We start from the raw sequence: 21,299 nt of genomic DNA, 5'->3' as shown, positions 1-21,299 counted from the left end.
CAGTATCGTTTTCTTACTCTGCTTTCTTGCGTTTGTGGTAGGAGCGCCTCCAGGGGTTTCTCCAGGTCTTGCGTTTGGCTAGGTTCAGATCTGGGAGGAAGGCTGCGAGTGAGCCTTCAATTTGGTCCGGTTTGCCACACAGAGCGTGCTCGGTGGAACAGTAGTAAGAGCATTCACCATAGAAGCAGACATTATTGGCTGACAAAAGAAAAGGTGAAGGCACGGATTTAGAAATGCTGATTTAGTTCACACGGAGACACAGAGGAGAAAATGATTAATGGCGGCGATGAGGAACCGCTGACCCCGGTACAATCAAAGACAACATGCGAAAACTTTATTCACTGACAAATTAAAGGAAAAAACAGAACCGAAAAACACTTACTTTTGCTGGGTGACCAAACATCTGAAGTACACATGTGTTGGTTCTTTAATTTGCCTCATAAGACCTGAACAAGCTCCAAAAACTTATAATAGGTATTTAAAACCTAGACCGTATGAAGTACATGTAGTTTCCTCTTATTTCTTATTTCTGTTTTACACAAAGGTCTCTATGTAAGTCTATGTAAGTCTATGTAAGTCACTGTAAGTTTCATTATGATAGCTCCTTTCTGGAAGGCATCTGTGAATTGGTGGCTCTTGACAGCATCTCAGTCTTCCTTGTGAAATTTCTTGAATTGACTTTAAAGGCTGCATTCGTTTCTGTTGCTTGTGCACGTTTACAACCACGTACTCCAAACCTAGCTTACTATCTCAGAAAAGTGGTGTAATACTTGTCTTACATGTGATGAACACAGAAAATGTGAAAGTTTATCTTTTTAAATGAAGTCAGAAAAACTGACTTTTTCAAGATCTTATTATTATTAGAACCTGGAGTGTTTCTATAAAAAACAAACAAATCCCAAAACATCCTAATTCCTGCACTGATGAGGTTTGTGTGTTGTCTTGCAGTGCCACCATGTGGAGAGTTCTGGCTATAGCTTTATATGACTTAATTTTTTTCCACACTTGGCATTTTTATTACTTTAAAGAGGAGACCAGGACACAGTGACTGACACTACCCTAAGCTACAAGTCCATACTCCACTTTGCAAATTACAGTTTACAGTTTAACTGAAGTCTTACTAGATAAGTCAGTGAGTTGGGGTTGCTCTGTGCTGTTTCCAAGTTGGATTTATGATGCAGTCAAGTAGCTGCATCTCTCTGCTAAGCTGCAGAGACCTAAGTCTCTACCTGGTGAGATGAAGAAGGTCCTCCACAGCTTCTTATCACGTGTCAGGTCTCTGATTTCTCTCGTCATGTTCACCAGTCGTCCTGCTACTGGGGGAACTCTCCGGAAGTCAAGAATCCTATAAAGCAAAAGAAAGAAGTGCAGAAAAAGCGAATCATTCAGTATTTAAACACAAGTGATGATGCACAGAAGCAGATTTTGCTATAGTGGCAAATTGGAAGACTAGGTCCACATTTTACTGCCTTTAAACCATCGGACAAAATTTACTTTGTACTGAACAGATGATGCTACATAGCAACTTCAGCCTGCAGCTCATTCTCCTGTGGTGCTCCAGGCAGGGCTGAGTATTTCCAGCAAAGCAAGAGAGCTCTGAACGTTGAGCACCTGCTTTGTTTTAACAAACAGCTTTGAACTTCCTCTTTTATCCTGCTTGCACTTTATCTTTGATACACGCACGCCAACAGAGGCTTAAAAGGAAATATTTTCATGTAAGAAGGCGTCATTCTGCAGATTAATACTATGTGCTCGATCAAGTAAAAAGGTGGAAACATTTATAAACTGCTGCCATAAAACACATAAAAAAACTATAATTTAATAAAACTCATCCAGTCTGGATCAACTTGTGTGCATAAACGTGTGACTCTTTCTCTTTCTCCATGGCAAATTGCTGAAGGCTCACTCACACGTATTGTTTGCTTACGTAGGTATGTCTCGTAGAAGCAGACTCATATATATTAATATATAATAATAAGAAACACTTCATGACAGTTGTTTTTAAACACAACTGAGATGGGTGGTTAAAATGTGTTATACATGCTGTAAAAACCATTGTAAAAAAAGTTCAGCTAGAAAGTTGTTACTAGATGTAACTCTGGTTCTAAGAATATACACAAGGTCCCTAATGGGCCTGTGGTTGTGTGGGGCTGACCAGAGGGTTGTGAGAGACACTCCATGGCTCTGCCCCTTCACACAAGTCCATTTGTGAATGAATAAAGACTGGCAAAGTGAGACATCAGGAGTTTTTCTGTATTTTGATATTATATTTAGTGACTTCTAGTTAAATTTTACACTACATGACATCATTTTTATGACTTCAGCATTCAAGATGTAGCAATAAATTAATCATCTTTACTGGACAATCTGTTTCCCTCTGTGAATGGCACCAAAACAAAATCAATTTATTTGAACCTGTTGACACCTTTTTTGTCTTTATTTAACTTCCAATACAAGATTTACACAGACCATTCACATGATCACGTTCGTTTCTCACCACCAGTATTCAGATCAGGGTAGTTCTATGTTCCTTGGCCCAATTCTTCCTTTCTGTCTCCGCCTTTCAATCTCTTCTTTTCTTATATTATGTCACATAAGGCACCTATTCAACCCCTGTTTAGCCTCTCCCATTATATGTTTGCCGTCTAATAGATCTTGATCTATTTGAAACTAAAGCTAAGCCTCCTGGGAGCAGACAGACACACACAGACAGGCTCAGTGGAACAGAGTTGGCGAAACTTAAGCCCACAGAGGAGAGCATTCAGGAGCGACAAAATGCACCGTCATTTTGGGCCGTGACGACAAAAGAGCACCTGTTCTTCTACATGCATGTGTGTGCCAGTGTGTAGTCTCTGTGAGAGCACACTCAGGCTTTTATTCGTGTGCACTCCACCTTTTACACGCCCTTGAGTCATGCATTGTTCAAAACAGATGGCACGACAGTAGGCAAAGAACAAGCGGGTTTGAAAGTAACCACTGGAAAGCGGTTACTTTTCCTAGTATCATCAAGACAGGGTGGTACAATTTGTAAGAAGTGTCTAGTTTTAGCAGGGCCAAACAACCTCCTACTCTGCATCAATATGAAGTAATATAACAGTAGTAGCTCAGTCTGGTATCCAGAGGCTGCAGTGGTTGGGCAGCTGCACTATAACTCACAGGCACCCCCACATGGTGAATGTGACCTAAAAACAAACAGCTCTTTAGGGGTAACACAGGCACCACCTCCCTGCAGCAAATAACCATGTTCTGGGTGTAATGGCATGTTTGAGATTTTCCTATTTGGCTCTATCTGCCTACCCACATGAACATGTGTTGGCGATCTCATCTAAAAGAGAGCGAGATTGCGTGTTTGTGAGCATGTGTCAGATAATTACCGCACCCTCAAGAAATCCTAAGATGCCCAGTAGTCCATTTATCATCCTGTCTCAGAATCCCAAATGATCAAATCTGAGTGCTCTTCTGTTGATATATTTTTCTACCTTGTCAGCTTAAGTCCTCAGAGCCAAGGGATCATGCTGAAATCAGTATACTCAGCACCAACTAGAGGAGATGATCCCTGCTTTTGGCGTGTTATCTAATCCCTCGTGTACTTAATCCCTTTCAGATTTTCACAGTTTAAGTCCATTATGGCACACCTCCGGTTTATAATGGGGTAAAAGTCGCGGTCGGTGTGACCTGTCATTCTTTCTGGAACAGACTGTGAGGGATGATTAGAAAATGGGCGAAGTAGGGAAGCACATGGGTCACATTCTGGCACCACATGTATGTTTCCTTTTCTTTTTTTATAGTTGAGTGGTAAAAGATGGAAAACTCACCGATCCAAATGAAAAGCAGCGATCTCAGCATTGTGCCTCTCGAAGTCGGAGAAATAGAAGAAATCTGGAGGCGTTTCCTGCTCCCGCGTCTGCCTGAAAGATAAAACACAGCATAAAGCACCGCATCATCAGGAGAAATCAAAGCAGTTGCTTTTTTAATGTGATTTCCTTGCATATACATATATGTCTACACACACACATATACTTTATATATATAATTACTTTTTGCTTAGGAACATGACGATGTGCATTAAAAATTCTGAACGACAAAAAATCAACCCCTGCTTTCATTTCTTTTCAAGATAATTCATCAGGAGGGTGATCTTATAAACAAGTCATTTTATGAATCAGATGTGTTTTAATTTGAATTATGCAGCCTTTTGATTCGTGACATTCTCTTCCCGTCTATGCAAATCTTTTCAACTTTCATCAGATTTTTGCTTCCTGCAGGGCCAAACTCATCTAAGCCTCTGCATCCTTTTCTAGGCCAGAATCTGACTCATACGACTGTAAAGCCTGTGTGGACAAGGCTGCTGAAGGGAAGCTGCACGAGATTCTCCCTCGCATCCTTCAGTTCCTCTCAGCAAACACAAGAAACTCGGAATCTCTGCCAAGTAAGGAAATGCTAGAAGCCTCTTTGTGCCGGTCTTTGTCTTTGGCTCTCACTGTCTGCTCACCCGTCTGGGAGAAGAATATTATCTCTCCACTTTCACTCACTTTCTTTGTTTTTCTCCCAAACCGCACATATATTGACGCACCTGACAACAGCCTGTGCTATAACTCCTCTGCTTGCACAATCCACACATGCACATACTTGTGAATGCTAACACTTTCTGCTCTGCCCTGCCTTGTTGTTTTTTTCCCCCGTCTCGTCTCCTCAGACTTAAGGGCAGAGTGTCACATTATCCCCACTCCACCCTTTCTATTTTCTTGAAAATCTAAAGCGGTGACAACAGAAAATGACCTGTCCTCCTTCTCTTTTACATTTCAGGGAAGCAGCCATTTACCCATAAATCAATTGCTGCCATTGTAATCCTTTCTTTCCAACCCAGAGGAGGGAGGGGAGTAATGGTGTTTTCATTTTCAGGGTGCAGGGTGGGGGATAAAAGATACCGTGTAAGTGGAGAGGGAGCTGAATAAACAGCAGCAAGAGTCTTGGATTTTAAAGGTGACCCCGTGAGTCATCGCACTGCAAGCCGCTGTGATTTCAATGTGACATCAATTAAATAGTTTGCAATTGAGGCGGACTTAAATGACTTGAATGCACTTATAATTACCAAAGGGAATAATATTATTACCTTTTTTTCTGGCATTAGACAATTGCTTTTCCAAAAGTATTCATTTTTAATTATACTTAAGTGTATATTCTGGTTGTTTCTGTGTTCGGATAGGTATCCATACACTTACACTACTGTAAAAGAGATTTTTAATCTCAACAGTTTTACTTTTTTCCTGGCTAAATATGGATTAAATAAAATCATAGATAATCAGGTTTGTGGACACAGCTTGGGAATCCAGAAAACTGCGCTTCCGAGATGTAAATGATAAGTTTTACTACAGTAAGTTGCTCTGCTCTATTGGCAGTCAGCGAGGGAGCCTTTTGTCTTCTGTCAGTAGCTGTGCAGATATATTTTGCTCCAAGCTTTTTAAGCATGCATAATATTTCTGCTTCTGGTTTCATTTTCCGCCATGTGTAAAAAAACGATTGTGATATAAACCCGACTGTTGGGTATTACTTCATCGCCGAGTTGCAAAACCATTTCTGATAAAAGGCTATGGTAGGTGTGTGATGGAAAACCTATAACACAGGGCACAAATACACCGATACAGATCTGCATACGCAAACAGTATTCAAAATCTCAAACAAATTTCCTCTCACACTTGTGTAGACCCTTTATCAGTGAGTGTCCTTGATAATAAAAAAGGCTTTTTATCTGAAGCCTTGTGTGATTAGGCTACAGCAGACCTACTGTATGCAGTTCAGCAGAATGTGTGAGCATGATGAAGCTGAACTGCTTGCCTATGTGGACTCAGTTTGTGCTGACTCAACCGTTTTAATGCTCTTTCATGAGCTTAGGCCTGCACAGTGGAGGGTTATATTAGAGGAAGATGGGAGAGGGAGGGGTGAGAAGAACAGCTGTGTCCCAGACTCTTTTTACACACACACACACACACACACACACACACGCACACACACACACACACACACACACACACACACACACACACACACGCACACACACAAACACACACAGAGCCAGGCTGATGATGCATGTTTGTGGCAGACAGAGGGCAGTAGAGACAAACCCACAGACAGAAACTCAATCACCTGGAGCACCATTAAACTGATGAGGGAATAAACAGCTCTGTTCATATTCTCCTGCGAAATAAAGATTAAAGAGTTTTTAGCTTGTTTTTACAAGCCAGGTGTAGGCAAAGTGAAAAGGATGTTTAGGGATGATTCATCTTCATCACCTACCTACAGATAGAAATAGAAAAAACCCCACATGCAGCCACAATCAAAATTATTCAAACTTGCATGTGTAAGGCTTTACAGATAGAGTGTTTTCTAAGAACATTAATAAATGGGCATAAACCTAAGTTTGCAAAATGGCTATGTCATGATTTAAATCATATTTATTACAGCTGGGTTTTTTTTGATAACTTATGGTTATGTGAAGCTACCGCAATGTTCTAAAATCAAGTTAACCTTTCACGATCTGAATTGTTTGAAAGGTATCTTGAAGCTGAAATAAGAACGCAAGATGATTCACATTTATATATAAAAGATGATATGCAAGTGTAGGACTCTTGGCATGAAAGAATGAGAAATTTATCAAAGGGGAATCAGATGTTTGAAAAGAACAAGTGAGAAAAAATAGAAGGTTTCATTGAAGGCATGAACAAAAAGTACAGAATCATTAAGAGACTTCAGATTGCAGAAAGAGTGCGTAAAAGTTGATGAAAACATAAAAAACTGGGATAGATTTAAGATCTTTTTGAGTGATGAATGTTTCTGTGAAACTATATCCTCCTGAGGTCTGCACTCTTCACTGTGATGCATTTTTAATTTCTCCTAGCTATTTGGGATTAACTGGACCTGATAAAATTTAAAACCTAGGCATGACCTTTTTCTAGAAAGTAGAGCACAACATAATAATGCCAGCACCATATAAAGGATAAAACACAAATCTCAGTTCAGAAACTGTTACCTGAACAGCTGAATCACACTTTCTTTAAAGCAGTGAAATTCAAAGAAAGTAGCACATAAATCACAGAATATTTAATAAGCTCAAATATTTTGCACATAAGCTGTAAAATGGCAAAGTGTGTGAGAGGCTGTGAGACACCTGTGAGAAAATCACTTAATCTAGGTATTAAGGATATGTATGCTTTCATTACACAAACATGAGTTAACTTCACAATAATAACTTGCCTGTATTTACAACTGCAACTGTTACATATACCCCCACTAATCTGGTTTTGTAATGTTAGCTGGATTCTGATTGAAAATAGAGAATAGGAGAAGGAGCAGGAGAGACAGTCATCTATTCGTAACCCACAGCAGATTTCAGCCCTCCTCTGACAGGCTTGTTTGTCTGTCTGTCTGGCCCTTTGTCCTGTGGGTAGGTGGCTAAGAAGACATGGACGGGGCTTTGCCATTGAGACACAATGTATAATATGACGCTGGGATTAATGCTACAGTGCACACATATTACACTGAATGTAATGTATGTATGTATGTATGAGTCAGATGCAAGCATTTGACAGCATCAGACTACAAACATTCATAGTAGTTGGATTATATTTGAATCAAAGGTTTCACTGGGTGTTAAAGTTACCATTTTACATCATATCTGATCCCAGTGAAACGTGATCATGGCATTAAAACATACAAGTACACAAAATAGAGATGCAATGTTAAAAAATGTCATAATACTCCAATATTAATGTTTAATAAAACAGAAATTTATGTGGCTGTCAATTATATTACACACTGGATGTCTTGCAGAGCCCAAAGTAAACATTATACTGTAGGGCCAGGGGCACAACACTGTAGATTCAAGAGTAAAACTGTTAGCAGACAAGTAATGTGCATACACATATTATTTCTGGTCATATTTCTTTAAATATGGCTACACGTGCTTGTTTTTATGAATCTCAGTCATGACGAAATTGTGTCCATATGCACAGGCCTCCCCTCTTTAGCTATGAATGGAAGTAGATGCTGTTTACATCACAAGTTTATGAGACATGGCGGTGTGAAAAACAGCCAAACATCGCCCTAAGTATGCAAAGCAGAGAACCGTGATTTAATTCTGGGGTTTTCTTCTGGACTCACAAAGAAAATCAAAACTACTGAATGGAAAAAAGTTAAAGAGGCTATCAACTTTGGAAGTTCCGAGTGAATGGTCCGTGCAGAAGTAAAGAACAAATGGTTAGATTATGAATGAGAGTAAAAAAGTATCAGTTCACACAGGAAAGGAGACTCAGTAGGTACGTGTCAAGTTCAAATATCTCACATTATTTCTTTATGAATAATAACAGTTTATGTGTGAGGAGACGAATTCCTTTGGAGTTGTGTCATGAAGGACATCCAGCATGGTGGTGACTCCTTGTAAATAAGGGAGCTATATTTTAGCAATAAAGAAAACTGGAAATATTTTATAAATTGGTACAACTGTCTCTGTAAATGTCCCACACCACTGGTTGGAAACCTTGGTGTCATCATTGGAAACATCAGCAGCATATTTAAAAGTTGTTAAAAAAGCACCATAAGCACCTCAACTTCTGTTACTCCACAAGACAGCTATCAGTTTTAGCTTAAATATGATCATACCACATCTGTACTGACTAATTATATTGGCTTCCAGTTACATTTAGAATTGATTTTTAAATTTTAAAGGTAATTTTTAAAGCTCTGCATGATTAAGAGATACTTCTTACATCTATGTAACCTGTAAACATATAGGTTATGTATAAACAAGCTAGATCCCTTTGGCCTTAGCGTTCTGTGGATACTCAAAGCACTTTATACATCATTTCTCTTTCACTCTAACATTTGCAGTTCAGTGAAAGCATCAGGAACTCAAAGTTCCTGATCTTGCCCAAGGATACTTTAGCATGCAGACTTAAAGAGCCAGGGATCAAACCACCAACCCTCTGATTAGTAGATAACCTTCTCTACCTCCTGAACCACAGCCAGCATAGTGGCTGGTAGTCTAGCTCGTAGTCTTAATTATCATTACATTTAATTTCTGTTTGTTTTATAAATTTTGGTTTAGTTTTGAGAGGTTAACATGTTCTCTTTGCATGCAAAAGAGCCCCTGGGAGACATAAGCACACTCTTAGGGGGTGTAAGCTTCTGTTCTCCTACTGCTCTTTCAAGCCGGGTTAAATACGTCAGGAATGACATCCAGCGTTTCATCTCTGCCAAACCAAATATGCGGACCTCTTGGGAAATAGGGGAGCAGCCAAAACTACATTTCTAATTTTGTGGTTATGGTAAGTAGTGGTGGTGGTGATACTGATTATTATTAGATTTAATTTATACTTCTTTTAAGGGTTTTAAGACCTGTATTTTCACATTTTTGCTGGTCTGTTATTGGTTTTGATTATTAACTCATTAGATTCCTATTTGTTCCATGGATTTAACTTATTGCTGCTTTTTGCTTGTTTTGTGTGCTTTCGTACTTACTATGAAATCCTCCAAGTCAGATGTGAATGTGCAGTAGTTTAGTGGATATACTAAGAAGACTAAAAAAACCCGAACAATCACTTCACCTAAGAATGATCTCAAGTGCTTCAAAGAAGAAAAGTAGAAAGAAGACCCTGCTAAGTGTTTTCTAACCTGCTTTCATTTACCAATTGTTTGGTTACCATGCAGCCAAATCCAATTCGCTCTCGCTATCCTGACCCTACTTAACTCCAATTATCAAGGATCCTGCAGCTTTTCTCCTTTTTCCTAACATGTTTTTTCCACATACACTTCTATGGTTTCATCTCATCTCTGCTATTTGTCTTATTTTCTCCTCCTATTTTGATGTTTCACAAACAAATTTGAACAAATCACATTTATTTTTCATCCCTCTTTGGATTATGTTTTCAAAAAGTGCTGCATTACAAAATGCCTAATTCACTATGAAAATAGTCCACATAGAGTATTTTTAGTATGCGAGGCTTTTCGAGGTATACAAGTGATTAGCGTGACGTATTCAGGACACTCCTGGGTAAATGGCACCTTGAAGAGTACTCACAACACATCTCAAGGTGACAGACAGGTGGAAGAATGTAGGACCAGAATGAAAGATTGGGAGATAAAACCTCTTCAGCCTGGTGATTTGTGTCAGAGTGTGCTCGTCTGTCAGCAGCACTGCACACAGAAGACAGAACACTGTCGAGGCTCTGTTTGTGTGTGTGTTCTTTACATCTGCAAACAGCAGCTTACTCTGTGGATATATATACATTTTCTGAGCATTCCTGACTCAGTGTCTGCATTTTTCTCTTTATTTTCCTCCACCACTGCTATCGGCGAGAGATGTAAAGAATCGGCCCAGGGCGCCAAGGTAGCTGTCTAGATTGAATTTCAAATCAATGTTACACAAGTTGTGTTCCAGCCTCAGCTATTTTCAACACACAGGGTGAGACACTGCCAGGAGGGAAAGGCAAGTCATCTGCATGTGTGGGAAGTGGTATGTGCGGTATTATCATAAGAATGCTGGGGAAAAGACTTGACTTGAAGAAGATGGATGTTAGCCTGAAAGCAGTGCTTCATTTTCAAAGTTATTAGATACTCGCAAGGTGGGACTGTCACGGTCCTGGGTCTTATGACCCAGTGTTTTGAGTTTTAGTTCATTTTGATGTTTATAGTTTATGTTAAGCCCTTCAGGTTTTCTAAGTTCATTTGTTACCATGCCTAGGTGATTTTAGTTCTTATTAATTCCCCCTTGTGTTTCCAACCCATGTTAAGTCTCCCCTGCTCTTCATGTGTTTCATGTCTGTGTCTTACGTTGTCAAGTTCTGGTTGTCATGTCTGCGTTTCATTATGTTTCCTGTTTTATTTTGGAAGGAGTCGTGTGTTCTTGGTTCTTTGTATTTAGCTTCACTGCTCCTGTCATTAGGTTCATGTTAGTCAGCTGTTTCCTCATGGGTCTCCACTTCCCCTGATCACCTCATGTGTGTATTTAAGTCCCCTGTTTTTGCATGTCATTTGTCAGGTCGTCTGCTCATCCATGCCCTCACGTCAGCATTCTATGTCAGTTCACCACGTTTAAGGTTTTTCATGTTTAGCTTTAGTTCACCCAGTTTAGGCTATGGTTTAGTGTTCACCTGTGTCCTGCTGTTTGTACTCCCCTTTTGCTGGCCTCAATAAACGGCTTATTTTCTGTTAAATCTACGCCACGTTCAGTTTATGTAGTTACGTTTGGGTCCTTTTGCCAACACCTACAGTCTGCCCTCGCCAGACTGTGACAGGGACAGCGTGGAATTAACACAAAGACTGAAATTCTCAGTGATCAGGTTTCTGGAGCCCAAAGTTTTGATGCAGGGTTAGAGGTTATTCAAATAGTGCACATTTTATTAAACATCCACTGAACTACCAAAAGGAAAGATGCATATTATTTGTCAAGTTGTCCAAACTGGCATATGCCGTTCACCGGGAGGAAACCTAAAGATTAACAGTTACATGTTTGCTTCCTAAAAAGTTCTTTAAATATATTACAGGCATGTTAAATTGACTTGTTTGCATGCACAGCATACTTTCGCCGCCTTTATGCTACCTTTAACGGTCTTTTATTGAACTCAAATATGCATCACCATCTACTGCAGTCTGTAAAATGTTTACCATGGGACATGTATTGCTATGTGGGCTGAGAGAACAGTGTTAAAAACTGGTCAAAAGCTCCTCAGCCTGTGGTTTACTAGACAGAGTTTAAACCTATCAGCTGTAAAAAAAAAAAAAAAAAAAAAAGGTCATTTATTAAGATTTGTTTTTTTATTTATACATTTATCAAAAATTCTTGCAAGGAAGTCATATGAATACTACCCTATTACCCTAGCTCTGTATCAGCAGTGATGATTGATAAAACTCAATATTTTTGCTTCCAAGCCATTGTGATTTCAAGCTGTGTATGTGTTTGTCTTTTTTTTCCTTCTGTTTTTAAATGTAGGGAGTGTAAAGTTGATCAAGCAGCAGGCCCGAGGGCAGAAAAATGAAGCCAGTGCATAGGTGCCAAAAAGTGCAGTTCCTCTAATGGCCACTTAAAGCTGGCTCTATTCCCTGTAGACTCAAGTGTTAACATGCTCAAATGCACAGCATTTACAGGTGGTTTACAGCTGGTGGAAAAAAATGGTTTGGCCTCTATGCATAGCTTCCCTCTTTATAACCACTGTTTGTGGGGTGAACTCACCTGTTTGGATACTTGTGAGGGTTGAAAACAGTCGTGTGACAGGTGGACAGAGAGCTGTACCCTTACTTCTGCTAACTGGATTATGCAACAAATAATACTGCTTGGTTATGGCGTTATTTTTGTGCTTTCAGTGATTGCTATTATCCACACACACACACAATAGCAGCCCCTCTCGCTCAGTTTTTGCATTTGCACTCGCTGGCAATGTGTTGCTCGCGCTCCCACCATTTCTGCCCATGCACGGTCAACTCTTTCTCTACACCGTTATAGTTGTGCCACAAAACCAGCCAATCACAGACTTGGATGCAAAGAAATCTGATTGGCTGTTCTGGTCTCCAATCAGCTCGAAATGACGAAATGCAATATCCCAAAATCCATTTCGTCCAAAACTCAATCGAGGCAGTGGCGGAGGAACACAGAGTGGCAGAGTTTGAAATATTACTCTTTCTGGGTCACAAAATAAACTTTTAAGATATTTTCATGCGAGAATGGTGCTGTGTAAACTTCAAATATCTGCTCGATTCATCACGACATCACATATTTGCATAAGTGCTCTAACGTTTTCGGAGATGCCTGTTACCCACCAGCTGACCGGGTGGTCACTCGGGTTAAACATAATATATAAAGCTGAACTGACAAAAAAAATCACCAACTACACCACCAGGTATTATAGGAAAAATCATAAAGCCTTTGAACTAAAACAAACGCTGCTGTGACAGTGACGTACACTGTCTTGTTGGTATATATGTATGATTTGTATCATCTTCATTTCCAAACCGATATCATGAGCAGCGGCTTTTACAGCTGTGGCTCCAGCAAACATCAGCTGATACTAGAAATTAATTTTAAATAAATTATAACAACAGCTTATCAAGTTTGAACGTGCTGCTGTTGTTGTTTAGCGCAACATCCGCTGGTTTCCTGTTTCTGGCGCAAAGTGGGAGATAAACAAACAAGAGAGACGATCAGCTGATCATTGATCAGTTTCATGATTGAAATAGCAACAGGAGAGGGAGGGGGGGAGAAGAGGCAGCTGTGCAACGTAAAGACAGAATAACTCCAGCTTTGTCTTTTTTTCATTCTAGCTAAAGTGCAGGACTAATCGCGTTCCTTTTCCTCTCAATACGGATGTATTGTAATTGGTCCAGTCCAGAGTTGATCATGACGAATTGGCTAATCCACCACCTTTCATTGTTTATACCGTTACAAAAACAAACATAAAAATGAAAAATTATCATCGGCCCACCAGGCAAATGTCCGGTATGCCCAATGGCCAGTCCAGCTGTGTGGTCAGCTGGTGGGTAACAGGCATCTTCGAAAACATCAGAACACTTATGCAAATATGTGATGTCTTGATGAATCGAGCAGATATTTGAAGTTTACACAGCACCATTCTCGCATGAAAATATCTTAAAAGTTTATTTTGTGACCCAGAAAGAGTAATATTTCAAACTCTGCCACTCTGTGTTCCTCTGCCACTGCCTCGTTTAAGTTTTGGACGAAATGGATTTTGGGATATTGCATTTCGTCATTTCGAGCTGATTGGAGACCAGAACAGCCAATCAGATTTCTTTGCATCCAAGTCTGTGATTGGCTGGTTTTGTGGCACAAATATAACGGTGTAGAGAAATAGTTGAGCGCGCACGGGTTAAAATGTTGAGAGCGCAAGCAACAAATTGTTACTTAGCAGGCATACATGTCTGCCGTAGTTCAGAATACTTATAAGTGCTCAAACGACATGCTTAAAACATTTCTTAAAAAACACTGAGGTGACTGAGGTGATTTGAAAAGTAAACAATTTCTTATCTAAAAGTATGTTGTTAAAGTATGTTACTGAGCGTCTAATTAAGTATTAAGTTTTAAAATGTTAGCATGACATCTTAATGCAACCTTTTAAAGTTATAGAGTGTGTATTATTCTGTGTCTTCACTTTATCTCGTGTCTCCTTCCTCATTCTTTCATCGATGTCTGACCTTCTGTCTACATTAAAAGCTGCAAGCATGAAGTCAGCCCTTGAAATTAGACTCTAAATGTGGGGCTTTGAGGGAAGCTGCATAGCTCTGGGCTAGGTCACTATCTGTGACCACCAGAGCTCACTGGCAACCCTTGAGATAGATGACAGAACCCCTCAGAACCAGTGTAAATCGTGTCTGTGAGTTAGAGGGAGCGCGTGTGTCTGCACGAGTGTGCGGTTGAGTCACGACCAAGAGTCAGGGAGTGAATGCGTCTGTCCGACTATCTCATCTGACCAGATGACTGCAAATCTCTGTCTGTGCAGCCCTTTGCAGACAGAGGATGTGTAACATCGCTGGCTTCATCACTTTATTAAAGTGACAGCATTCGATCAGTCGGACGTAGGTCACTGTCACGTTAATGTTCTTGACATTTTCATTCAGACATTCCCGCAAGATTGAAAGAGAAAGCCACTGTACGCAACGCAATATGTGACAAATGTGCTACAGACAAGTACACCACATTTAGTAATCTGCACATTGCCACTAAGAACTGGGTCATTCTGTATGTTCCACACAACGGCTAATGTCTATTGCAAAATAAAAAGAGATTAGTTTTAAGGGCATTCTGCAAACAATCATGTTGTGGATGCAGTTCAGACATCAGTGTTGATCACTGTAGAAGAAAACACCCATGTGTAAATCTTTATTCCCGTGTAGGATAATTTACTGACCTAACAAGCTATCTCAGATATCATGCTGGGCAAATTAGCCATGTGTTGCTATTTTTTTTCTACATTAACCGCCGCGAATTACAGGCTGTACACACTGATTATATAATAGCATATATTATCCCAACTATTAGTTCTTTAAAATAGCAGAAGGTATTTTCTTGCTGACCTTTGGCTTGTCCTGGTAAAAACTTTACACACCTCTGTGACTGTATCGGCAATGATGGACTGATTAAAAAGTTTGACCATATTGTTCAAACCTAATTGCTGATTACTGTGACCTTTATGGAAAAGGCTGCTCATTTAGACATTAAGCAGACACATTCAGTTGCTGCCAGATTAATAGAAAGGAGTGCATCTCTGATAGGGGCTTATGTGTCAGGGATCGCACCATGGCTTATAGGTCTGCTAAGTCCTGCTGCTTTCTAACTACTTTCTGGCTATTCATTTCAACAAGACAGGCCAAACATAGTACAGATGCGTGTAAATAAAGCACACAAACTATTGTGTGAAAGACTCAGAATCAGGGTTAACCACAGGAGTACAACTTTAATATCTATCAAAAGCTCTTAACAAAATTTGACAGTCAATGATTGAAAAGCTTTTAATGCCCCGAGGAGGATTAGTACACATACAATAAGGGCACATTAAGCACATTAACAGCAACGTACTTCATCAATTTAAAATGAGTTTTATCATAATCCCTTCCTACAGTTTCTCTTCTCAAAGACTTTTTTTTTTTTACAGTGAAAGAGAGAAATGGTGTACATTTCTCTCTTTCACTGTAATATGTCAAATGGAAACTTCTTTGCATTGAGGTTTTAGAAAGGAAAATGTTCCGGAAACATCAGGGCATCAGCTTAAAGTAACTTAACAAACAAGCTAAGCAATTGTCCTGCTATGGGTCACATACCTATATTACTTTTGCATCTGATATGTATTTCCCCCCCAAATTTCTACTCCATCATCATCTTTGACCAGGTCAGGTCTATGGCTAAGTATTCTTCATTTCAAATGTACAACTGTTATTCCACTGTGAAGGCCAATGCATCATGCTTCACAGTCACGTCAGTAGTGATGTGTCAGTCGCGAACGAAACGGCTCTTAGAGCCGGGTCTTTGAAGTGAACGACGCGAGCCGGCTCCTTATTGGGAGCCATGTTTTTTTTTCTTTCTCTCACCCTCTCTCTCGCACTTTTTTTCCGCTTCACTCCGCAGGCGAGCCTTGTGCTTTGCGCTGGGAAGAGGGGGGAGGGGCGGTAGTTACACTCGTAGTAGCACGGGAACAGAGCAGGATGGAGAGACAGAGAAAAAGAGCCAGGAACAACAAAGTCACATTAGAAAGGTATAGTAATGATCCACAACTATTTTCAGTTGCGGATGATAAAGGATTCAGAAAGTGTATTCCTGCAGGCCTATATGACTAGTGATGGTAAATTTGATTCTTTTTACTGAATCAAGTTTTAATGAGTCACTCACCAAAGTGAATCGGGTTTTCGAGTCATTTGATTCACTTAGTCAGTTGACCAGAGAGTGCAAAAAATTTACATTTTCACTCAAACTTAATTTGTTTCTCTTTTCATGTAAATCCTACTGCTAAGATGAATGATTCTAAAAAAAACCAACTATTTTATAGAGCAAAAATGAGCAAAAACATTTCTAAAATTAAGCAATTTCCTATCAAAATTGCTTAATAAACATTTATTTTGTTTCTTTTTATTTTATTAGTATTTTCCTTAAATGTGTTAAATATACATTTTCTCATCTAAATGTCCACTGAGCTGTGAGCCAGGGGGCGGTGATGCGCCTTAACATTGGTTGCCAACCAAGAAGAAGAAGAAGCTGTGAGCCAGGAGGGAGAGGGTGAGTGAGTGAGTGATTCGCTCATCTATGATTCAGCACAGGAGGGAGGGGGTGAGCGAGTCCTGAGTGATTCGCTTACGCTTATGATTCAGCACAAGAGGGAGGGGGTTAGTGTGTCCTGAGTGATTCGTTCGCTCTATGATTCAGCACAGCAGGGAGGGGGTGAGTAGCTCAAATGTGCTGTTAGCATGTTAGCAGAGCGATGCTACTGTGAACCGAGGAGCTATATTCTTGATGTGAGCTTCTACTCAGGGTTTTTTCTTCTAGTTCAGAGCAGAAATTATTTTGGTAAGATACTGGATGTTGTGTTTTTCTCCACAATTTTAATTATAAGCTAGATACATTACTGCTAACAGCAACAGGGATGAGTCAGTGAGTCAGTTGGGCTTGTGAATCATGATTCATGAGTCAGTAAAGTGATTCTCGAGTATTGAACGATTCGTTCATGATTCGCGCATCACTATATATGACAGAGAATGTGCATCTTCTTTTTGTTTTCACATTTTAATTTATATTTAATTGTGTTGTGGTTTGCAGTGTTTTGTGTTGTTTCACCTTAAATTTGTTTAAAAGGACAAAGCTGAAAATGTAAATGGTTAAAAGTTGAAATGTGAATAGTTGGTTTTTGTATTATATGACTTATTTATTACATTTTATGTGGAGTGAATAAATAAAAGTATATTTACGGTGGCCCCTAGAGACAAAGCCGTACGAACTCCAAAACACGTACAAACTCCAAAACACGTAAAAACTCTGAAGCATGTACAAACTCCACAACACGTAAAAACTCCAAAACAGATAAAAACCCTGAAGCATGTACAAACTCCAAATCACGTACAAAAGACAACAGAAATGCTCCAGAATGCTAGGTGCAGTGTTGAGCTTTTGTTACCTAGTGGCTACACAAGCCAGGACCGGATTTGGTGCGTGGTAGTAACAGGTAAATGAACATTTTTTTTTGATTATTTGAATATATATGAGTGCTTGTGTATAAATACACAAACAATACACATATGCTTTCAACTGTGTAATTTAAGTGATCTAGGTAGCTCTGTTTTGGAAGTTCAGTTAACACTAGAAATGTGTTTTGGAGTTTGTACGTGCTATTTGGAGTTTGTACGTGCTTTGTCTATGGGGGCCACCGCATATATTTATATATAAACATATATAAATAAAACCACTTTTTTTTACATTAGTAATTCCTTTTGTGCATAATTTTATATTATGGTTAATAATAAATTAATTAAAGCAACAAAACAACCTGAAGAGCTGGTTCGGAGCCAAAAGAGCCGGCTCTTTTTAGTGAGCCGAGCCGAAAGAGCTGGTTCTCTAAAAAGAGCCAGAAATCCCATCACTACACAATGGCTGCCCCTCCCTGCTGGAGGTTTTTTCTTGTTAAAGGGAGTTTTTCCTTCTCACTCTCGCCAAGTGTTTTCTTGAAGGCGGTTATCTGATTATTGGTGTTTTCTGTATTATTGCAGGGTCTTTACGTTACAATATGAAGTGCATCAAGGGGACTTTTCTTGTGATTTAGTGCTATTTAAAAAAATGAATTAAAGTGAACTTCGAGTGTTCATATTCGTAGGGAGCTAAATTCGACTCCAATAATAATTGTACAAAATCACTGTTATGTTTTAATGGACCAGATAGATGGAATGAAATCTTCATCTTAATCGATGTAAGTGGCATAGATTGCACAGAGAAAACATGTCTGATCTGCAATGCTGTTACATTTGAAAAAGTCAGCTTTCCAACTTCCTTATTTTTTTTCCCTTTCTCTACCAGCGTTTGGTCTGTGCATTTCCTGTAAAAAACACACATTGCTTTCTAACCGGTTGATTTGTAGTAAATTTGTGAGTATTGGAAGCAATGTGAAGTCAGTTTGGTTGATATTCTTCAGCTGGTCTTGCACTCTAATCCCAATTGGGATATAGCATCACATCAAAAACTGAACTGCAAATGGGCAGATGTTGACACTGTTTCCACATATAAGTCAGGCACAACAACAAATACCAATCAGGTTATTACTATGAACAAGTTAAAGGCATGTCTGTTTTTTGTGATACAATCATATTTGCTTGACAGCGAATCTGGCTGCTAAATGGTTGGAAAAAGATAGCCACACATTGTTTTCTCCACATACTAGTATTACCAGAGCCTATTTTTCTTAAATACAAGCAACATTTCTTAGCCATTTATGCTTATTTATGTAAGTGTTTTAATATATAATATGTGAAACTGTCAAAAAACTGCACCTTGCTTGCTTCTTTTTCTATCAAGTACAGTATTTTATTTCTTTTTTTTTCTTCAAATCAATAAAAGGACAATATGAAACAAGTCTTGAACACAAAGTTTTTTCCCCAAAAGTCAACAAGGACACCAATAACGATGTTCAAAAAGGTTGCTGTAGTAGTCTTTGTTTTGTTAGTCTATAGTAGATTTTCTGTGTTGATGGTGTTTGAGAGACCAGCCTGCTGCTCTTTGCCACAAAGATGGCCTTTCTCAAAGTTTAACCAATCAGTAATCTTACATGCCTTTAACATTTTCAAGGGTTTATTTCCCTCTAGGGCTGCTTTCTCTAGAGTATCGCAACCTTGGGCTGGTTAGAGGGCACGTATGCCTTGATGAACCTGAGCGCTATACTGGTGGGAGCCTAGTGCTCCTGGTAGGGTCACCCATGTTGGACAGGTCCGGGGGGAGAGGCCACAGATAACAACCGTGTGTGGTTAAAAAACACCTTGGTAACAGAAACGGGATCAGAAAAAAACTTGTTGCTGTACTAAGGTCCAGTGGGTACGATAGGGGTACCAAAACTACTTCTGAAGTTTGTAGTGTTGAAAAAGGTCCTGAAAAAATTCATACCAAGACAGAGGTTTGGATTATTGTGAAACAGCCAAATAGTGTCTGGTGTGGAAAATGGCCTATAGAGGATAACAAGGCTTTCCTCATGTTCTTAGTCTCTGAGTCTCAGTGTCTACTCTGCTCCACATTACTTTTAGAGCTATTTTTGAATTGGGCATGAGTTATTTTTTTTAACTGCCAACCTTAATTGACTGGCACGACACATTCAGCCTTGTTCCCCTGAGCTTACTGCTTCATAGTGCTTCAAGTGTGTAAAGAGCTGAAATCACTGAAGAACCGATGCAAAGCTGCCGAATTAAATCTGAGCATTTTGGGATCTCTTCCCTACTATCATCTTAACGGGCTCCCCTGAGTTGTAAGCAGACTTGGAACATATATGGAAAAAAAAAGTAAATCTTATTAGTATCACTTTGTTATTTTGGTTTTCATAAATCCGTTTTAAGGGAACGCTTCTCTGTGTCAAAATGAAACTGTTGTACTTGTTAATGGATAAGTATATTCACTGGTGCTTTTCAATAAGAAACACCACCAAATAGCAGCTTCGTGATATCAGTGGAATAAATGTTTGATGACTCAAATGCTTCAGTTGCATTTCATTTGCTCAGAATAATTTACGTACAGTTTTTTTTCATATTAACACAGCTCAACATCAAGAAGATTTTGTTTTTGTTTTTTCAGTGACAGATATCGGAGATAAAAGAATATTTTTGTCACTCTCATAAAGCAATAATTGGCACCGTTTTCTTTCGTTATATCACTTTACATGATGAATATTAAACACCAGTTAGGAATTTTTGCTTAACAGATTTTTACAGCTTTTCAGAGATTTCTTAGAATCTAGTCAAAGACATGTATTTGAACACATGTCATTTTCCCTTTGTATCTTTGGTAGTATCTGAAGGATTCCTTCTTTTCTTCTACGCTTGAAAAAACTGATTGAAATATGTATGAATGTGTTTCTCTGCTTACATGTCAGAAGTGCTTCATGAGTATTAGTTAGATGTAGCAAAACAGCTCATTAGTGCCCCTTCTAAAACCTTAAAGTTGAACTTATAACCAAATATACCAGTTTCTACAGGAACATGAATCATATCAGACTTACAAAAAGACTATTGAAGTCATACTTTAACCCCCACAGAAGTTTTTGCACATTAACAGATTTATCCCAAAAAATTAACCAGAGTAAATTCAAATATATCATTCATGGAAATTTGACCTTTTCAAAACTGTTAATATTTTTACTTTTCATTGTGGAGATAGTGAATTTCGAACTTTTGCTTTGAAAAAAGAAAAAGAAAAAAAGGGCAGGTGGCATCATCAGATTTACGTAAAATTTGCATGTTGTGTTGTAGGCATGATGCACGGCATCATGACCTATAATTAGGAGGTGAACACAGTGAGAGATATGTGGTGTCTTTTTAAAACATAAATCTATGAAATACTATGGCCTGTTTGTTCTCCTGTTTGAGATGAGAACAAGAGATGTCACAGTGCTAGAAATTGAGTAGTCATTACGATTACCAGCAAAATTACAGTACAAAACAAAAATAGTACAAAAATGTTAATGTTATATTTTGTTGACAGGAAACAGATCTAAACCTTAGAGTGGTTACTGAGTAGCCGACTAATGTTACTTCAAGGTATAATGATATTTGCATTACATCAGTAT

General features: G+C 39.0%; 1 protein-coding gene across 1 annotated transcript in view; it reads right to left on the bottom strand.

The window, feature by feature from the left end:
• Positions 1 to 21,299, bottom strand: part of fam20ca (FAM20C golgi associated secretory pathway kinase a) — a 46,611-nt gene that overhangs the window by 3,537 nt on the left and 21,775 nt on the right. Inside the window, exons 4-6 of the mRNA XM_085271072.1 lie at positions 3,816 to 3,908; positions 1,230 to 1,345; positions 18 to 198 (exon numbers count right to left, since the gene is read on the bottom strand). Coding sequence (XP_085127198.1) covers positions 18 to 198; positions 1,230 to 1,345; positions 3,816 to 3,908 — 390 coding nt within the window. The remainder of the gene's footprint in view (positions 1 to 17; positions 199 to 1,229; positions 1,346 to 3,815; positions 3,909 to 21,299) is intronic.

This window comes from Mchenga conophoros, linkage group LG4 (assembly GCF_057382185.1).
Source record: "Mchenga conophoros isolate Kocher_MC1m ecotype Shallow Benthic linkage group LG4, M_conophoros_male_GT1.1, whole genome shotgun sequence".
In the NCBI taxonomy this organism is placed as follows: domain Eukaryota; kingdom Metazoa; phylum Chordata; class Actinopteri; order Cichliformes; family Cichlidae; genus Mchenga; species Mchenga conophoros.
The sequence above is the reverse complement of the archived record's forward strand: the minus strand, read 5'-3'. Positions and strand labels throughout refer to the sequence as shown.